General features: G+C 42.1%; 5 protein-coding genes across 5 annotated transcripts; 2 read left to right on the top strand and 3 right to left on the bottom strand.

The window, feature by feature from the left end:
• Positions 1–3,137: 3,137 nt before the first annotated feature.
• BDB00DRAFT_925996 (major facilitator superfamily domain-containing protein) lies at positions 3,138–5,567 on the bottom strand (the record flags this gene model as incomplete). Its single annotated transcript, XM_053128827.1, has 10 exons — positions 3,138–3,462; positions 3,559–3,584; positions 3,659–3,674; positions 3,768–4,074; positions 4,163–4,460; positions 4,535–4,785; positions 4,879–4,953; positions 5,026–5,042; positions 5,129–5,234; positions 5,337–5,567. 10 exons carry the CDS (start codon positions 5,565–5,567, stop codon positions 3,272–3,274), a joined length of 1,518 nt encoding a protein of 505 aa, XP_052983788.1. The 3' UTR covers positions 3,138–3,271.
• A 260-nt stretch (positions 5,568–5,827) lies between these two features.
• On the bottom strand, positions 5,828–8,408 carry BDB00DRAFT_804929 (uncharacterized protein). Its single transcript, XM_053122144.1, has 6 exons — positions 7,374–8,408; positions 7,118–7,279; positions 6,940–7,053; positions 6,618–6,855; positions 6,324–6,541; positions 5,828–6,267 (listed from the first exon to the last, which is right to left on the bottom strand). Exons 1-6 carry the CDS (start codon positions 7,921–7,923, stop codon positions 6,194–6,196), a joined length of 1,356 nt encoding a protein of 451 aa, XP_052983787.1. The 5' UTR covers positions 7,924–8,408; the 3' UTR covers positions 5,828–6,193.
• BDB00DRAFT_627571 (adaptin N terminal region-domain-containing protein) lies at positions 8,061–12,406 on the top strand. Its single transcript, XM_053118079.1, has 12 exons — positions 8,061–8,584; positions 8,835–9,034; positions 9,100–9,258; positions 9,356–9,822; positions 9,890–10,023; positions 10,092–10,523; positions 10,602–10,848; positions 10,914–11,011; positions 11,085–11,219; positions 11,279–11,758; positions 11,829–12,062; positions 12,135–12,406. The coding sequence occupies exons 1-12, from the start codon at positions 8,554–8,556 to the stop codon at positions 12,365–12,367; spliced, it is 2,850 nt and encodes a 949-aa protein (XP_052983786.1). The 5' UTR covers positions 8,061–8,553; the 3' UTR covers positions 12,368–12,406.
• Positions 12,407–12,973: 567 nt separating this feature from the next.
• On the top strand, positions 12,974–16,790 carry BDB00DRAFT_756456 (Utp21 specific WD40 associated putative domain-containing protein; the record flags this gene model as incomplete). The annotated part of the gene is made up of 14 exons (XM_053118909.1): positions 12,974–13,159; positions 13,240–13,368; positions 13,460–13,577; positions 13,658–13,972; positions 14,071–14,246; positions 14,343–14,610; positions 14,682–14,815; positions 14,886–15,083; positions 15,174–15,365; positions 15,449–15,636; positions 15,718–15,821; positions 15,907–16,049; positions 16,145–16,355; positions 16,462–16,790. The coding sequence occupies 14 exons, from the start codon at positions 12,974–12,976 to the stop codon at positions 16,788–16,790; spliced, it is 2,691 nt and encodes an 896-aa protein (XP_052983785.1).
• Positions 16,791–16,831: 41 nt separating this feature from the next.
• Positions 16,832–18,647, bottom strand: BDB00DRAFT_627711 (uncharacterized protein). The gene is made up of 4 exons (XM_053118080.1): positions 18,375–18,647; positions 18,159–18,297; positions 17,131–18,077; positions 16,832–17,031 (listed from the first exon to the last, which is right to left on the bottom strand). Exons 1-4 carry the CDS (start codon positions 18,432–18,434, stop codon positions 16,873–16,875), a joined length of 1,305 nt encoding a protein of 434 aa, XP_052983784.1. The 5' UTR covers positions 18,435–18,647; the 3' UTR covers positions 16,832–16,872.
• Positions 18,648–19,229: the final 582 nt, after the last annotated feature.

Raw genomic sequence — 19,229 nt, 5'->3', positions numbered from 1 at the left:
CAGACAATGTTTTCTGAAAAAAGGGTATCTGTGTATGATTAATGGAGAATTTTAGAGAAAGGGTGGGAATGCGTACATGATAGCAGGCTTATATAGCTTTTTTCGTACAGCTAACATTGAAATCGGTGCCATTATTGTTTTGCCATCCCAAAGATATGGCCTAATACGGCCCTCCCCGAGATCGGTTGACTTGGCACGCACTTCACATTGCAGGAAATACAACGATGATAAAGGTATGTGTTTATTATAATAAGGTTTATTACTACTTATCACGTCCTATATTCCGGTTCAAAGGAACACAATCGACGATAGTTGTTGTTAATCGCCGCTCAAGAATAGTTTTTTTTTCAATCGTCCTTTTACTCTATTAAAACAAATCCGCTTGATTTTATCCTCTCTGCGATCTGCATTTATTCGTGTCAGTTAGTGATATCTATTAGGTTGTGTGTGTCATACGAGAAAAAAAAGTCCCAAGGTGGGGTAATCATAGCAAATCCAGAGAAGACAACCCGTACCACGACGACTTCCCCGCTGCTGGACTTGAATATCTACCAGATGCTAAAGCCGCGGGTTTCGGCTGTGGAAACAACGTTCATGTCTTTTGGCGCACCTCTTTTAGTAGTGGCGAAAAAATACGAACACTCAGTGGTGCCTATTATGGTAGTCGTTAGAGCAGCCCGGAATTTCTAGAGTTCTACAAAAGGACAGTTAGCGGGCTCGGATAAGAAGAAAGCATGGGAATGAAAGAAAGACAGTTGAACCGAAGGTTCAAATGCATAGATTTGACCCTAACTTTTGACGAATATGATCTTTTGACATGTTTTCAAATTGATAAGAAGCATTTTTCGATCTGAAATTTGATTGCCTAGCGTGGACGAAAGTAGATTTATACGGTAATATATGCAGATTACCCATCCATGGGTGGGTTAAGTTTGGACACTGAGAGATATATGTACGCTTTTTCCCCGCCTAATCTTTTGGTCACACAAAAGATAGGACGAATAAGATTCTACTGGATTACAAAAGTCGTTAGGCGGCATAATGAATATCGCTGAATATAATAGCGCCAAAAAGATTGGACACCATATCATATCTCTACATGTAGTGCTTTTGATACAGGAAGAGATAGCGGGGTTAGACGGTTTTTTTCCTCGTTTGAAGCTTTTAGTAGATTTTGATATGCTGGGTACCTGTTTCGCTTAATTATGAGCAGTAATCAGGCTCCTGCTTGCCAGTATTGTGCTGCCGTTACAGAGTATAGATTTATTGAAAGAAATACACTTCTACACAGTGGACGTACCATTTATGGCAGTGGTTGTGTACATGTGAGCAATAACGGTCGCGTTTCCGTAGATTACGGCTTTTGTTTCACAACAGTATCTGTGGGCCAACAGAACTCATCATTCCCCAATATTGATAAGTTTGTTCCGACAATAGAACCGAAGGAAAACATCATGCGGCAGATTGAGAAGCAAGATATGATTTGAATAATACATATGATATGATAGAAAATTATTTAGCTTGCCGTCATTACATACATGACCCAGGGAACTATTAACGGTCATGATGTAGTGGTAACGAAAAATTAATCCAAAAGGCTTTTGCTACTTCATGGCAGCAGCTGTTACGTTTCGCTATGCAATACTGGAAAATGTCTTTTAAACTGCTGCTCTTTTTGATTTTTTAGCTTGCGAAGAATGACCAGGTTGTGTGACAATATGATGCAACTCTAGTTATGTACAAGGCCATTGTTTTCTACGATCACCATATTGAGCTGTCAAATTAATTGTCTTCAAGATTCACCCGGATATCATAGTTTCTCTTCCGAAAGACAAAAAGTAGTTTGGCACATTACAGTACTGTCATAAATTGGACATGATATTGGTTGTGATATAGAAGATGATAAACGCTTCATGGCAACATATCAAATCCCACGCACACAAATCTTATATCATATCGGAACTGTAATGGCTTTTGGTGTAACGATAACCTGCAAATTACTTAAAGGTATATTAAAGTGCAAGGCTTTGCAGCGTGCCCTTCAAGGGATCATTTTTCAAAATGACTCGAGGCTCAGGTTGATCTCTAGCAGCTATATGTAGGCGAGAATCTGGGGGTATCCATTGCAGTTGGTCACAATGTTATGACGGTACTCATAAAGATGAATACTAGCATCCCAAAAGTCCAAATTCCCGTTTGTTGTCATTTACTCCCGTTTGTGGCCGTTAGGACACCTAAAACGACCTTTCAAGGCCCTGTAAGATCCCAAAAGGCCCAAACGGTTATCCGCGATTTTGTGTGAGAGGTTGAGGATTAGTATGCTTCTTTAATTAGCGCACAGTAAGAGCACTCACTTGGACTTTCTTTTAGTAAATGTCATGTACCCGCTTTTACAAATTCATTGTACAAACTAAGACGGTGTACGTACGCAGAGAAGGAAGGAGTAATGATGACCTCTCATTCGCTTGTTGAAGTACGAATCGAAAACATTACATTAAGCATGATATTCCTATCCCGCTGAAAATGCATCTGTGTAATTATCAGAGATTTGATTCAATGCGCGACAGCGTATAATTCTTCATGTATCTTAATGTACTTCTCGCCAAAATATCTGCCACAAAGACCTTTGGACCTTAAAATGATAAATGATCATCAAAGCAGATCAAGAGATATATCAGCCTAATCAGCCAAAAATAGAACAAGCAAGCTTTTCAACGTGCCGCTTCCAACACTTCATTCTGAGCAAGAATAGTCTATTACTCCATGCATGGGCTATTCTGTAAAAAGCTAGATTCTGCTTTATAGAAAACGATTGAAGCTTCACCACTCTTCTGGTGCGAAAAAGTGTGAGGATGTCATAATAATAGCCACACGTCTTCATAAAAGGGAATGCAACGTTGGACAGTGTCTAAATTAAAGTTAACGGCAGTACATAATCTCTTTTGAGAAACAAAATTTGAGACACTCTCCACGCTTCATCATATGGTCTTTGTGAGAACAGATGGCAACTATGGCTTGAGCGTGTAAAAAAACCTAAGTACCGATGAAGCGTGTGAGTATCCATTTTGATGGTGAGACCTCTGATACAGTACTCCATTCAATCATCTACCCTGCAGATATCAAAATAGCATGTGTTTGGCTTTTTTATGTAGAATTAGCGTATGTAGAGACTACATAATAATATGTGTAAAAATGACAGAACTATTTAATATAATAACATTATAGGAAGGTTTATAATTAAAGTAATCAACTTCTTTGCTGTCGACGAGGATCAAAGTCGCGAAATGAAGTTCTTGTCTTGTTTATCGGTAAGATCCAAATATACGTCTGTCTCTTCCCCAGTTTTGTTTGCAAGACGCTCACGGTTCACACGAGAGCTAATGATGCGAACACCAAATAGACAGCAAAATGCTACAAAGAAGCCGCCAAGAAAGCCGCCCACGCCTCCGAGGTATCTTGGAGCTGATAATCGAAAATATATAATGATAAGCAACTAGGTACATAGTACACTATACTACTATCTCCTTTCGAAGATTCTTTTGGTTTACTTAATCTTACCTTGATGATCAACCATCATTAAAGGTCTGTTGATAAAACCACAACAATCAGTGACATTCTTTATTAAACAAGTACGCTTCACATCATCAATTCAACTTACCCAACGAAATTGCCGACTTTATGAAAAATGTGATCAGAGAGTATACATGAGATTTTTAAGCAAAGGTACGTATGCATAAAATATTCGATAATTGTTTTCGGAATAATACCTGTATATGCAACCATGATGCAGCTGTTGTAGAAAATCTTTTTCGTATATCCCTTGACATTGTTGCCGATCAAAGTCACTACAAGAGCATATGATCCAGTACCGGCCCAGCTGAGATAGAACCCAAGAAGCTTGACCTCGCCTTCGGGGATGGCACAAAGAATTATAAGTCCAATCATACCGATGACAAGCATAAACATAGAGCTCCAAATAATCTGTCTTGTTTTATGAGCGAGCACAACAGCAATCAAAACACCCAATGCAGAAGCCAGACCGCTGGGAATCTGGAGTAGCAGCGATTCTTCACCCTAAAAAAAAGTAATATGTAAAGGAGACAGCAGAATGGTTATTAAGAATGTATAAAACGTATTGCACATAACATCTGTTACTACGTACGGTGAAGCCCAAACCCAGAACAAAGGTTGTGCTAAAGACAAGCATGCCACCATTTTGCAAGCTGATGGTAAGACCGGCAACCATAATTAGCCAGAAGCGAAGCTCTTTGACTGCTTCCCAAATTTGGTCGTATTTATATTCTCTGTTCTTGACGACCGCATTGTCTTTTGTTCGATCCTTGGCAACCAACCGATCTGTTTCAGTTAAACGCAAAAGGTGATGATCTGGCTTGTCCACCAATAAAAACCAAGTTACAATTCCCAGCAAGACTGTCAGTGAACCGAAGACAATGTGATTCCTGCATTTCCATGGACAGTGTATGTTTGAGCAAAGATTCAATTATCAAAATATTGTAGTAGATAACTTTCTTACCATCGCCAGTTCTCAATACCACGAGCATGATTCATATGTGCGAAACCGAATGAGATTGCAGAACCGATGGCAGCACCCAAACCATTGCACAAGGTAATGTATCCGAAAAGCATAGGCTGTTCAGTACGTCTATACAATGTAGCAGTGATCAGGTATAAGGTTGGCATAGCAGCAGCTTCAAAAAAACCCAATAAGAATCGACATGCTGCTAATTGAGAGAACGTTTGACATGCTCCTGAAGCTCCCATAACCTGGTCCAATTATACACAGACACACATCCAATTAGTAAACAGCAATTACAAAAAGATTGTAGTTTACATTTAGTCTTGATATCATCTACTTACAATGCCCCATACAACAAGAAGGATGCCCAGATATTTAGCAAGTGGCACTCGCTGGAGAATGAATTGGTTCGGTAGCTAAGGTAGTATACCTGTGAATATCAATCATAACGAGCTCACAACAAACGAACTTAATTTCAAAAAGCATACTTGATAGACTAGATGACCTATTGGATGCAAGCAGGTAACCTTGATTAGTTTAAGCTGTTTGCTACGGGTTTTTTGATCAATTAAAAAAAGACAATCTTAATACCTAAGTAGAACATGGATCCCAAAAGAGAGAATTCTGTTCCAGTCAAGCCGAGGTCTTGGTTCAATCCCAGTATTGGAGCAACGCTTAAAGAAGCTTTATCGCAAAACTAATGATGAAGATTTATGCAGTAATATATGCATAAGTAGAGAGAGTTGAGAATGACACACTGTTTATTTCAGGGATCAGTATGAAGATATAAAGCACATACCTGTACGAAAATAATCAGACCCATTAGGGGAAAAATAAAACGGTTGACTTTCCGCACGTATGCGCGTTCTTCTGGAGTCCCTTCGTATGACTTCGTAGCTGTAATGTCGTGTATATCGACTATGCCGGCGTCTTTTTTGGCCTCGGTAGATGAAGCTGAGCTGCTATGTTGTACATCTTCGGTGTAATAGACCTCTTCTTTTTCAGAAGTTTCGTAGCGGGTTATTGCCATGGTTGTCAACTTTCTTAGTATATCACAAACAGAAATAATGAAGAAGAAATCGATGAATGTTTTTCTATTTAAATACTCCCGATGGAGTTCCATAAATGTGAACTGTTTTTCCTTGTACAGCACCATATTGTCACCGAATATAGCATACGACGGAAACTTGGGAATCCTAGGCCTAGCGTTTTTCCTTTCATGATGCTCTCACAGTGTTGGGAAACGTTTGTCATTTTATTCCCGCGGTTCCAATGTGTGTAATATAGTGAGGATGGAGCACAAAATTATACTACGTAATAAATGCACGGTGCTCATTTGTGCTATGGACGCTTTTGATAGATTTGTCAAACCCGCAATGGGAATATTTTATTATTTAGCGTCTTTGTATGCATGTACAAATCAAATGCGCTCCGACTGTCCCACTCTTTACCCCGCATTGTTTGCCAAGTCATCTTTGCATCCACAGCGACTTTAACATAGTAATGGTACATGGAATTCGGTCGGACATGATATAAAAGTGCAGTGATACCAATAGTTTCTTTAAGTAGTATTAATACACAGCAGGTCTCAAGTGCATCGTCTACAGAGTTGTAGTTTGTTCTATTTGTTGTAGATTGTTTGTGTTTGAAAAGCGTTCAAAATATTTCGTTCCAGACACCTTGGATGCGCTTCTCCCGTTCGAATCGGCTATTTACAAGATCGTATATCGCTAGCAAAAAGTGTGTGAGCACATATACTGTCAAACCCAGGGTTTCGATATCTTACCATCACCATAGTGCTGTCTGAGATCCAAATTTGCTGGTAACTTATCGTGTGCCTTTGCCTCCTCTTTCGTCATACATACAGTATTGTAATACGACAAAGGCTCACTGCGTACCCATCGAGTCAATGCCACCCGTTCACTTGGACCCGATATGACACTTTTGCCTTGCCAAATATCCTCATATATGTAACCGATGTCACGGGTGTCAAGTGGACATGTTCTATCATGTGATCATCACATAGATGTTAGTCTATGAGCACAACTAGCTCGTATCTTTCCCTTGAATGACGAGTTACTTGTTTTTATACAGATTGGACTCGCGAGCCAATAAGTCTCGATGGAGTCTTGCATATAATCCCTCCCGTAGCTTGATAGCCAAAGGCTCAAAGTTAGGATATTCGGCGAGCTTGAGTATCACAAACGATGCAATCGTCATGCCAAACATACTGGGGAGGGTTCCCAATACTGGTAATATACGAGACCGAAATTCCGGTAATGCAGCGAAATCGTCCGCTTCTTTTACGCGTTCTTCCTCTAGAAAATACATACGGATAGGTTGATAGTGTGTCATTTGAATTACAAAAGCGAGATTTGTAAAGATTCATCTATACAGCATACCCAACGGAAGTAGTTTGACATGATGTGGTTTTTCAACCGAGTAGACTACAGGGACGCCAGATTCGATACCTAATTTCTTTAGCTTTCGTCTCACGGCTCTCGCTAATTGGTCCTCTAAAAAGTAATTGCATCAACAAAGAGTAGTCTCCCACGATGTATGTGTTTTCAAATTCGTTACCCAAAGTTTCGCTAATGTCGGCTATCTGTACGCGGGAGGGATCTGCTTTTGCACCGGCACCCATGGAGGCAATGACCTTAAGTTGGCGATCATAACAGTACTGGATGAGGTCGAGTTTGGTATCGATGTTGTCGATAGCATCCACAATGTAGTCAGGCGAGCCTAATTATTGGAGCAACAATATGCTGCTGTTAGTAAACAGCAAAAATGTAACATCCTTCAGTTGTCGCTGCAACGATAAGCGACGATGCATCACCTGACAGTAATTCGTCCGCCGTTTCTTTGGTGAACAAATCGATACGGCTATCAACCTGCACAAACGGAGCAATTCTTTCAAAATGTTTTTTGATGGCTTTTACTTTGGGAGTTCCCACGTCGTCAAGCGTTGCTACTGCATGTCGATTCAAACTGCTGAGTGTCACTTGGTCAAAGTCGATAATACGAATTTTCTTTACACCAGCTCGAAGCAACATAAGCGCTGCCCACGAACCCACGCCGCCTGCACCAACAATAATGACAAACGAATTTTGGAGTTTTTCGGCTCCCTCACTTCCAAGAAACTCGATTGTTTGTGAGAGTTGTTCGTCCACTAGCGATGCATTAACTGGTGTATGATCAGGTGAACGCTGACTGCCGAAGCGTTTATTGTCAAGCAAGACGCGCTTTTGAAATCGCCGTCGCGCAGCTTGATATGTAAGAATCGTTGTTGCTGTTAAAGTTGAAGCTGTAACTGCAGTCAATGCCAGCTTGGCAGCATGCTCATGTTTGTTGAGGAATTCGGAAATGCGATCTGCTGTACTTGACATTGTTTCTAAACAAAACCGCCTTGATCGATTTTTAACCTGAGTTAGTTCCGAAAAAAAATCACTTTCGGTCCAGTGGCCTTGTGCTGAAAGCCTAAAAGCCCTGCATCCTGTCACTATTCATCACTCTTATTGATATACATTCGGGAACGTTATAACGTAGAGATACTGGGTGAGTATCTTTTTTGCTCGAGTTCACACAGGGAAAAATATACTGGGAAGGCGCGGAAAATTTGCATCCACTGTTCGTAGCAAGCTATCGATTTAGTTATAGGAGACGCTCAGCAACGCTGGTTTTTAAGGGAACTAATCGTCGAGGATACGTTAGCTTAACAAAGCTTTAGATAGAATAGTGGTCAAACAGGGCACTTGTCTGCCATATGCCTGCTTACACCCACTAGCGCAACATTCTTTATTATATGCAATTTTTGGGACCTTTCGAAACTACAATAATGCCACGTCGCTTCAGGCCCCGCCGGCAATTTCTGACGACTTTCTCGAAAACCAAGCAGTAAGCTCACCGAAAAGTAAAGTGAACTCACTGGTTAATTCAAACAAACTTATACTTCATCTGTCATATTTACAACAGCACTGTTATTAACCCCAACGAGACGGTGCAAAAATAAGTTGGACATGAGTTACGCTAAACGAGACGAAGACAGTGGTAATTATCCATTCCTGTGTCCTTATTATATTTCTATACTCTATGCGGTATATCACGCGTTCGAAATGGGGTTATAAAGGAAAGATTATACTAGAACATTTGAAGCAGAACGGGGAAAGTATTGAGGGGCTGGAATGTGATTCCTAGCAGGATAAAAAGGGGGAGTGTGAGGAAAGTGGTATACCATGAAGAGGGCATATTATGCAATACTTCGAATAGCGGGATTGATATTTCGTTTCTTTTATTGCAGACGTCGGTCTCCTGTATCATATCGATAAGACAACGGTCTTACAGGATGCTCGTGCCTTTAACGACTCGCCTATCAACGCGCGGAAATGTCGAGTGCTATTGACAAAGATCATTTATCTTCTTTATCTCGGTGAACCTTTCAACGTCCAGGAAGCAACAGACCTGTTTTTTAATGTCATAAAACTCTTTCAATCCAAAGACGTACGTCCTTTTAGTATTTCAAGTTCACAAAGTGCATATATCCTAACTAGAAATACTCTATACAGACTTCTTTACGACAAATGATGTATCTAGTAATCAAAGGGCTCTCGGGAGTGGCAGAAGATGTCATTATGGTCACACAGTCTTTAATCAAGGATATCCAATCCAAGCAAGAGACCATTTACCGTGCTAACGCCGTCCGTGCCCTGTGTTTGATTACCGATGTATGCTGTAGCTCTCAGTGGCTTCCAGCTTTGGTTTTTAATTGCTCTCAGTTAGTTATATTCTTTGCTCATATAGCTCTCTCCTTTCATACTGTAGCCATCAATGATTCAGGGAATCGAGCGTATCATGAAGGCTTCCATTTTGGATAAAACGCCATCTGTATCGTCAGCCGCCCTCGTATCCTCGTATCACATTTTCAATGTAGCCAAGGATATCGTGCGTAGATGGTCTAATGAGGTTCAGGAGGCCGCGAATGCAAAAGCATCAGGTTCGGGCTTTGCTTCAGCTGCTTCTAGCTATATGTCCAGCTTTGGTCAATCACAAAACAATCCTCAAACCGTTGTTTCGGCAAGCAATTGCAATCAGTACCATGCACTTGGCTTATTGTACCTCATCCGACAACACGATCGCATGGCCGTCGCTAAACTCGTCCAAACGTTCTCGGGCTCATCCCGTGGTGGCGGATTATTTAGCGGTGGCGGTGGCGGTAGCCCTCTCCAAAATCCAGCCGCTATTTGTTTACTTATTCGCTACGCATGCAAAGTGATGGAGGAAGACCCAGGGTAACAATCTTTATAGTGACCCACATATAGTATGCTATATAAACCATCTTTTATACTGTACTACTAGATCGACGCACCGCATCTACGAATTAATGGAAGGATTTCTCAAACATAAGGACTATATGGTTAACCTCGAAGCTGCCCGTGCTATTTGTGCAATGCCTGATGCCTCTTCCAAAGAGCTTTATCCCGCAATTTCTGGTACGTTGTTAAGCATACGTAACATACTTTTGGTCAAAGGACTAAATTTTATATGACTCATTGTGTAGTATTGCAACTCTTCCTTTCGTCACCAAAACCTACATTACGATTTGCCGCTATCCGTACTCTGAGCAACCTTTCTTTGACCAAACCAGCTGCTGTATCTCCATGCAACCTTGATATGGAGAACCTAATCACAGATCAAAATCGCAGTATTGCAACCTTTGCTATCACGACCTTGCTCAAAACCGGTAACGAGGCCTCGGTGGATCGCCTAATGAAGCAGATCAGCGGTTTCATGAGCGAGATCTCGGACGAGTTTAAGGTTATCGTGGTCGATGCAATCCGTTCCTTATGTCTGAAATTTCCAAACAAACAAGCTGTCATGCTCTCTTTCTTGAGTGGTGTACTACGCGATGAAGGAGGATACGACTTTAAAAAGACAGTTGTGGAGGCGATTTTTGACATGGTCAAGTTTATTTCGGACTGCAAGGATACAGGTATTGGATCGTATAATAGTATCTTATCGACATCGTTTCTTGTCGTGGCAAAGAGAACTAACAAATGTTTAAAAATAGCACTCTCCCATCTTTGTGAATTTATTGAGGATTGCGAATTCACCAAACTGTCGGTTCGTGTACTTTATCTTCTTGGTGTCGAGGGACCAAAGACAGCTACGCCGACAAAGTATATCCGTCACATTTACAACCGCGTCATTCTAGAAAACTCTATTGTTCGTGCTGCAGCTGTAAATGCGCTTACCAAATTTGGACTTTATGTGGAGGATCAATCTGTCAGAAAGTCTATTTATGTGTTGTTGACAAGGTAACTTTGTGTGTTTTTGTTTTTTTATTGGAAGCTCAAATTTTCTTCCTACGGGACTTCCACAGATGCTTAGATGATACTGACGACGAGGTCCGAGATCGTGCTGCTCTTGCTTTGGCGCTTATGGATAATGAGAGTCTTTCGAAACAATACATCCGAGATGGTAATCATTCTTGAGGAGAATACGCAAATCTGCAAGATGATTATTCTAAATCTGTCAATAATATTTGCATTAGATGCTACATTTGCCCTTCCCACTTTGGAACGTCAGCTTGCGGAATACATCAACAGCCCACTGGCCAATGATCAAGAATTTGATTTGGAGTCGGTCCCTGTTATAAGCAAAGCTCAAGAGGATGAGGAGAGACGAAGTAAGAGTTGCAAGATAAGCGACCGATGTTAGATACAGAGCCGCTAATACATACAGCAGAAATTCAAACGCAGGAAACCACACCTATTCCAATGGCCAAGACTCCATCATCGCAAGCCCTCGGATCCCCCGCTGTCGGAGCGCCATCTACGCCTGGTGCAGCTGCTACCCCATCCAAAGTATCCAGCTTGGACCAACAAGCAGTTTATGCTGAACAACTTGCTGCATATACCGAATTCTCCACATTTGGCACTTTGTTTAAGAGCTCAAGCAAACCTGCTGAGCTGACTGAGAGTGAAACCGAATATGTTGTCCATTGCATCAAGCATACGTTTGCCAGACATTTGGTTTTCCAGTTCAATTGTACCAACACTTTAAGCGACCAGTTACTGGAAAATATTGACATGATCATGCAGCCCGAGATTGATGACTGCGGCTTGACTAAGGTGGCAGAAATACCAGCGGCTAGGCTTGAATATAACGTGCCCGGCGTGATTTATATTGCGTACGAGCGAGAAGACGATGGCGACTTCCCAATTGGTAAGCTTTAAAGTATCACTATCAATGAGTTATGCTTCTTTACTGACGTAGTAATCAATGATTTCTATAGTGAGCTTCACAAACACACTCAAATTTGATGTCAAGGATTGCGATCCTACCACAGGTGAACCGGACCCTGAAGGATATGAGGATGAATATCAAGTCGAGGATATTGAAGTGACAACGAGGGATTACATCCGCCCTACATATATTTCCAACTTCTCAGAAGAGTGGGAGCCTCTCGCAGAAAACGAGGCTGTAGAGCGATTCGAGCTGGACAAGGACAAGGCACCAAGTCTTAAAGGTAAAACTGAAAAGAATGTTGAGGTAGATCGGGAAGAGCCTTTTTTAACTAATTTCAAACAACGTGCAATAGCGGCATGCTCATTGATCATCGGTCTTCTCGGTATGCAAGCATTGGAAGACAGTGCCCTGCCTAAGAGTAATGCTACTCATATTCTCTTGCTTGCAGGCACTTTTGTTGGCGGAAGCAAAGTCTTGGTGCGGTGCCGAATGACTTTCAGTAATGCTGCAGGCGTAGCATTTGAACTGGCAGTACGGGGTGAAGATTTGGATGTATCCCAGATCGTTCTTTCCGCTGTTGCTTAGTATATATGCCATGCACTACTCCGTAATATATAAAACATATGTAACTACTACATACTCTTGAACTGTAACACAATTCGCTAAAAATCGAATAAAACCGTGGGGAGGTATCGACACCACGGGAAAAGGCTGACCCGACTTGCAGTATGCATAATACTTGGCATCCTCAGCATCTTCTCTAGTCTGATCAAAACGGCTATTTTTTGGGAACCCCTTTGATAATATGCAGATTTGACACATTCTCGATCGGGTAAATCCGCTGGGCTGAATTGTCGGTGACTGCTGTTGATCGTTTTCAAGCGGTGCATTGACTTGGGAACTCTGGTGTTATTGCCTGCATGATCCTTTCGATATGGAATATGCATTGGCAGTACCTGTTTCATCGAAACCCATTTTGGCTGCAAGGTATTGCTACTAGAGCAACAAGACTGCTCCGTAAACTACAACAAGGAAATAGCACGCCAGCCTAGATATCACATCATTTGTGCTGTATATTCCTACATGATGCCCGCCTTTGGCGGCATCCGAATAAAAATTCTTCATACAAAAAAAAGATTTGGAAGGGAAAGCTAAAAAAAAGTTTCGATCGATCTTACCCAGTACCTTACAATGGTGGCACCCAACGAGAAACGACGCCGTGTCGAGAGCAACTCACGTAGTCCAGCACGTTCGAGGGTGTTCCAACCTTTTCGAGCGCTTGGCTATATTACCAATGACGTTCCATTCGTAATTGAAACCCGTGGCCAGGACTTTTTTATGACAACGAGTGTTGGACATAATTTTCAAACATACAATGTGAGCTGCCACACACATCGATGGTTAAAAAAATCGATAGCTTCAATGCCTAACCATCCGAGATTTTTGACGTGCTATAGCTGGCTAAAATGAACTTACTGTTCGTCAGTCCGAGAACCCTCGAGCCGATCACGGCAATGACTTCGGCAGCGGGTTTGACATTTGTGGCGCACGGCACCACTATTGGTACCTACAAGAGAGGCAAAGAAGTGAGTATATGCTACTATACTATAAAACGATATCATAAAGATACAAAGAAAGAGACAACAAGAAATTGACGTTTGCTTGTATAATTAATAGGTTGCTCGTATTGAAGGTGAAGGCAGTTATTCGATTATGCAAATCCTTGTTCTCGGTCAATACATTGCAAGCTTGTGCGACGATAACGTGCTAAGAATGTGGAATCTTAAAACTGGAGGTACGAAGTTGAAAAAAGCACCAGTAGCATCATTTTGGAGTTAAGAAAAGAATTATTAAAGTGACATGGGATATAATTAGAACTGTATACCGAGATCGAATTCGGCGAAAAATTCACTGCTACAACCATGATTCATCCCAGTACATATCTCAACAAGTTATTGATCGGCAGTACCCAGGGAACAATGCAGATCTGGAACGTGCGCATTGGCAAAATGGTGTATCAGATGGATTCTTTTGGATCGGCACTGACATGTCTCGAGCAATCACCTGTGGTTGATGTAGTCGCCATTGGTCTGTTGGACGGAAGCGTGATTTTGCACAATATCAAGGTGAACGAAAAAATCGATACTGTGCATCAGGATGACCGGGTGACATCCATTTCCTTTAGAACTGGTGAGGCACTTTGTATTGATAAGATGGTGGGGGAAGGGTAGCATGTGCCAGGGTTACGATCTTGTGGCTAATTAGGAAGTGCTGGACTATATTACTAGATGAACAACAGGTTATGGCAACTGGTAACATGCATGGTGACATCGCATTGTGGGATCTTACCAATCGAAGACTTGTACACAACATGAAGGCGGCGCACAATGGATTGATTGCTTCGCTAGCTTTCTTAAGCAATCAGCCTGTATTAGTTTCAGCCGGTGTTGATAATGCAGTGAAGGTAAAAACTTAAAAAAGGCGGGAGGATGCGCGAAATACCCAATGAACGTAAGAGAGTGCTAAAAGTGAATATATGTATGCGTACACTTTTTTCTAGCAATGGATTTTCGAGCAGGACAATGCCGTACCACTTCCACTGAAATCACGCAGTGGACACTTTGCACCACCAACTAAAATCCAATATTACGGAAACGACGGAACGCGTATCCTTAGTGCTGGCCGTGATCGTGCCTTACGAATGTTTTCTACTGTTCGTGATGCTCAAAATTACGAATTTTCGCAGGGTCATGTAGCGAAGAAGGCGAAATCACGGGGCGTTTCTGAGGAGTCGCTTAAGTTACCTATTATTACAGATTTTGCCGCTGGTAAGTAGCGTTTTTGAAAAGATGGGGGATGTAATTGGCTTTTTTATGATTAAACCGGGGTTATGTTGTAGGCTCTGCAAAGGATAAAGAATGGGCAAACGTTATTACAAGTCACATGAACGATAATGGTGGACGTACATGGCGTACCAAGAACAAGGCAATAGCCGATCATACACTTCTTAGCTCGGATAAGAGCGCTAATAAGGTAAAAAGATGTCAGTTTAGTTGTGTGCCTTCCAGTGCAACCGACACTAATTTGAATATCCTCGCTTTAGGTGGCATGTATTAGTGCATGTGGAAACTTTGGCTTTATCGGCTCTGCTTCAGGACAAATTGACATGTTCAACTTGCAATCTGGTATTCACCGAAAAGCATATGCAGGCGCGGACGGACACAAAAAGGCAATCACCGGTCTAGCAACTGATGTTGCGAACCGCTATCTTATCAGTGCATCGGTGGATCGAAATATCAAGGTTTGTCTCACTTTCCGTTGTTTGTTTGTTCTTTGTTGGAGCGGTATGCTAACGTGTTCTGTAACCTCATGTGACAATGCCTAAATGTAGATTTGGGACTTCAAAACTGGTGTTGTTTTGCATACTATCGATATGGAATCGCCTATTGTGAAAATCGAGTTCCATCGAGAAAATGATCTGTTGGCTGTTGCGTGTGACGATCTTGGTATTCGAATTCTTGACTTGGAAACCAGAAACACTATCAGAGAATTCTGGGGACATCGAAACCGGATAACAGATTTTGTAAGTGTTATCTCTGGTTTTTCATGTTTGGTATGTAGGCAAGTCTTCTAAGCTATTATGCGTGTTTTCTTTTATTGGACTAGACATTCAGCCCTGATGGTCGATGGATTGTTTCGGCATCACTTGATACTACTGTACGCACATGGGATCTTCCTTCAAGTACTATGGTTGATATCTTTAAGGTGGAGGATGTCGTGTCTAGTCTTACTTTTTCGCCAACCGGTGATTTTCTAGCAACAGCCCATGTTGATAATGTGGGCATCTTTTTATGGTAAATACATGAGAAGAGTCTATATGTGCTTTTGCTTTTTGGATTCACTAACCTAAATTGAACGATGCTTGTATTATTCAGGGCCAACCGTACACAGTTCGCGAATATTTCTTTACGCAGTATAGTGGATGATGAAGTTGCTGAATTGCTCGAGCTTCCATCGCTTGCTGGATTGGATGAACAAGGTATAATGATTGATAATCACGCTAAATCTACATTATTTCGTCTCGAACAGCTGGCTTACTAGTGGAAATCCTATGTGTATCTTAGATGATGATGATGAAGAATTGGAGCCGCCAACACAGCTCGGCGAAGATCTTAATACTGCAGAACAACTTACAGAAGAAATGATTACATTGTCCTTGGAACCACGGGCCAAGTGGCAAAACTTACTAAATTTGGAAACAATCAAGGTAAAGTATAGAAGTAAGGGATTGACGACTATTTGAAGTGTTCTTCTTTTGTCTCTGTCTCTACGATACGAATAATTGGGCTACGATCTATATAGAAACGCAACAAGCCTAAAGAAGCACCAAAAAAACCCGAACAAGCCCCCTTCTTCCTTCCTACTGTCGCTGGTGCAAAGGCCAAGTTTGATTTATCTGAAGAAACCAACAAAAAGTCTGCCGAAGAAAGATCAAGACGAATCCACATGTCCCAGCTAGATATTGAAACTGAGTTTACTCGCCACCTTCGATCATGCCATGAAAACAATGACTGTAAGCTCGCACCTGTTATAAAACAACAAAATACCCAAAAGCTAGAAAGAGTTCCTCTTTTCTAACACGGATTATCTGGATGGATGGATACGGTTAACTTTTCTAGATTCTGCATTTGTTGACTATGCCAAGACCCTCAGCCCGTCCGCCATGGATGTGGAAATCCGAACCATGCCCGTTGATCCTGAACTCAGCTGCATGAACTACTTTATCGAATCAATTCTGTATATGCTGCAATCACGCAAGAACTTTGAAATGGCACAGGCATGGCTTAGTGCGTTTTTGAGCATCCACGGTGATATCCTTGTAGCCAACCCTGATAATGCGATTCACAGTAAATTAGAAGAAACTTTAAATGTGCAGTCTGATGAGTTTGGACGGTTATCATCACAAATCCATTATGGCCTCTGTCTCATAGACTTTGCACGTAGATAGAAAACACATAATCATATCTGCTTTTTTATATTACTTTTTTTTTTCTTTAAAAAATTGCATGTACAGATGACACACACACTTATTACACTACGGTCTGAAATAGAGCGCGATTTTTCACGCCGTCCCAGAATTTCGAAAATTGACCAGTAATTACATACGCCACAGGGCTTCCTCGTCTGTACAAAATCAGGAGTAAAACAAACACTGTGATCAAATTGACCGCGGCGTGTTTTGCAGCAGCCTATTACGTTGTAACGATTGTTATTATTAGGACTATGTTAGTCTCAATGAAAAGCTTGATTGACTTGTACTGGGGATAGCGTAGTCTAGTGCAACTCACCTTGATGACCCATTTCCAACTATCTGATATATCATCATCGCCATTACTACTGCTGCTGCCACTACTTTCACTGGTGGTGGATCGCCGTTGATGTATGCTGCTTTTACCCGATAACGTGGATCCACTCATCGGTCGCTGTTTTTTTGCACCTGCAGCAGTAGCAGCGGCTGCATCGCGTTGATCCCGAATAACTAGCTCGCGCCGGAGTTCGTCGATTCGACTATTCAATGCGATCACTTCTGTCTGGAGCGATTCCAGCGCTCGTTTGGTTGCCGGGCCCAATGCGACGACGGACATATACTGGGCGTCAGGAGTTGCCCTGTTACTGGAGGAATTATTAGGATTACTATTATACACATTTTGTAGTGACGAAGGCTGACGGGGTGTGGCGGTGACGGACGAAGAGGTACTATAAACAGGTGATGGCTGTACAGGAATTCGATGTTGGTTAAACAACCGTTGTTGCTGTTGCTGTTGCTGTTGCTGTTGTTGATACTGTCGAGGTGACATGGCTCGCATTCTGGCATTACTGCTATTAATTCGATCATCATCATCTTCTTCGTCGCTGCTGTTGTTGTTGTCATTATTATTACTGAGTGCATTCGCTGGATGCTGTGCCCAAGGATCCAAGTTGTCTTCATCGTAGCTACGGCGTTGCTGCTGCTGCTGTTGTTGTTGTTGTTGTTGTTGTTGTTGTCGAGTAGCACGTTCATGCTGTGGAATCATGTGGGGTAGTAGTCGATCATTGGAGGGTGAGGTCGTCCGAGACTGGCCTGTCGGTGCAGTGACCATGGAAGAGGCTGCTGACGGTGCTCTGTCATACCAGGATCGTCGTTGCTGTTGTTGTCGGGGTGTCACCAATCGTCGCCGTGGTGCTGCTGCATTGGCCTGAACTTCCCAGAGATAAGCCTGTTCCTCTGCTTCAGCTGACGCAATACTGCTCGTATCTATTTCCTCGCCGTCATGCGTGGTGTGTTAGGCTTATGGAACTATGCAATATTCGTACATATCTTTGTAGCTGCTGTTACCATCCTCATCTTCATCGTGCGTGGTATCATCGGTGATCTCATCGCCTTCTTCGCTGTCGCGGTCACCCGAAGGTTGCATCAACGCGAATGCTTGTATAATTTGCTCCGCTGTAGCTCTGCCAGCATTTCTCTTGTATGCCTAAACCAAAAGAATAGCTTAGAAATCGTCTAATAGTGACACACCTTTTAATGGCTGACGAAATACGAGCGACAAACCTCAGTAGCCGATCGTAGCAACGTCTCTGTATAGAGATACCGAGCTTCCAGACGATCCATCCCCTCTAGTTTCTTCCATGCATCCCTATTCTCATTCTCAATAAGCTCAAGTGCTCAATCGTCGTTGTCACCACTGAATACTTGTTCGGTTCTTTTCAACTACACTGTCGTCACTTATGCGTACCACTTTGCTCTGCCGACCATATCGAATAAGCCAGGCCGTGGAGTATTTACGTCGCCATGCGAAACCTGTTTGTAATATGCATAGAGCTAAGATAATATAAAACAGAACGTGTGCATAGATACGGTAGACGACGGGCACGACAACAAAGGGAATAATGAGTTCTTCATTGCACAATAACCAACACTGGAAGCGATTGTCTCCGTACCTCCAATTTTTCTTCTCTTGTCGGCTGAAAACTTGAGGAAGCAGGCAAGTACTGCACGATCTGGAGTGCTTTGTTGTAACGCTGATTGACATATTTCTCAGAGTAATGAAGAGGGATGGTCATGAGGAGGTGGAGGAGGTGGAGGCGAAGGAAGAAAAAAGAATAAAAAGAAAGAAAAGGGAGCAAGAAGAAAGAGAGAATAACTTTGTGTGTGTGTGCGTGTGTGTACGATTTTTGAAGTGGCTCTCACGACAGGCTGCTCTGAATTTGTGGGGAACCACATATGGAAAAGGAGGGTTTGTAAAAGAGAGCACACCGCTGTGTGTGTATGATATGCGTGAAAAGCAAGCTCTCTTTTTCCTTGTGCGTGGTGTGTATTCCGCCCATCCCCACGCGCGTAACACCAACCGACCAAGCAGTCAGGGGTTGGAGAATTGCTTTGCTTTCGTGTCACCACCACACCCAG

This window comes from Zychaea mexicana, assembly GCF_025766255.1.
Source record: "Zychaea mexicana strain RSA 1403 chromosome Unknown BDB00scaffold_9, whole genome shotgun sequence".
Lineage (NCBI taxonomy): Eukaryota > Fungi > Mucoromycota > Mucoromycetes > Mucorales > Lichtheimiaceae > Zychaea > Zychaea mexicana.
Note: the sequence above shows the minus strand (reverse complement) of the source record. Positions and strands in the feature narration are given on the sequence as shown.

Bases quoted from the DNA above. Each gene is read 5' to 3' on its own strand.
- BDB00DRAFT_804929 (XM_053122144.1), bottom strand. From the start codon at position 7,923: ATGTCAAGTACAGCAGATCGCATTTCCGAATTCCTCAACAAACATGAG. The intron at 7,054-7,117 runs GTAACGAATTTG...ATTACTTTTTAG, and splicing joins CGACATTAGCGAAACTTTGG to AGGACCAATTAGCGAGAGCC. The intron at 6,542-6,617 runs GTAACTCGTCAT...ATCACATGATAG, and splicing joins TCCAATCTGTATAAAAACAA to AACATGTCCACTTGACACCC.
- BDB00DRAFT_627571 (XM_053118079.1), top strand. From the start codon at position 8,554: ATGAGTTACGCTAAACGAGACGAAGACAGTG. The intron at 9,035-9,099 runs GTACGTCCTTTT...TACTCTATACAG, and splicing joins AACTCTTTCAATCCAAAGAC to ACTTCTTTACGACAAATGAT. The intron at 9,823-9,889 runs GTAACAATCTTT...CTGTACTACTAG, and splicing joins GTGATGGAGGAAGACCCAGG to ATCGACGCACCGCATCTACG.
- BDB00DRAFT_627711 (XM_053118080.1), bottom strand. From the start codon at position 18,434: ATGGATCGTCTGGAAGCTCGGTATCTCTATACAGAGACGTTGCTACGA. The intron at 18,298-18,374 runs GTTTGTCGCTCG...CTTTTGGTTTAG, and splicing joins TGCTACGATCGGCTACTGAG to GCATACAAGAGAAATGCTGG. The intron at 18,078-18,158 runs GTAACAGCAGCT...GCGAGGAAATAG, and splicing joins GCACGATGAAGATGAGGATG to ATACGAGCAGTATTGCGTCA.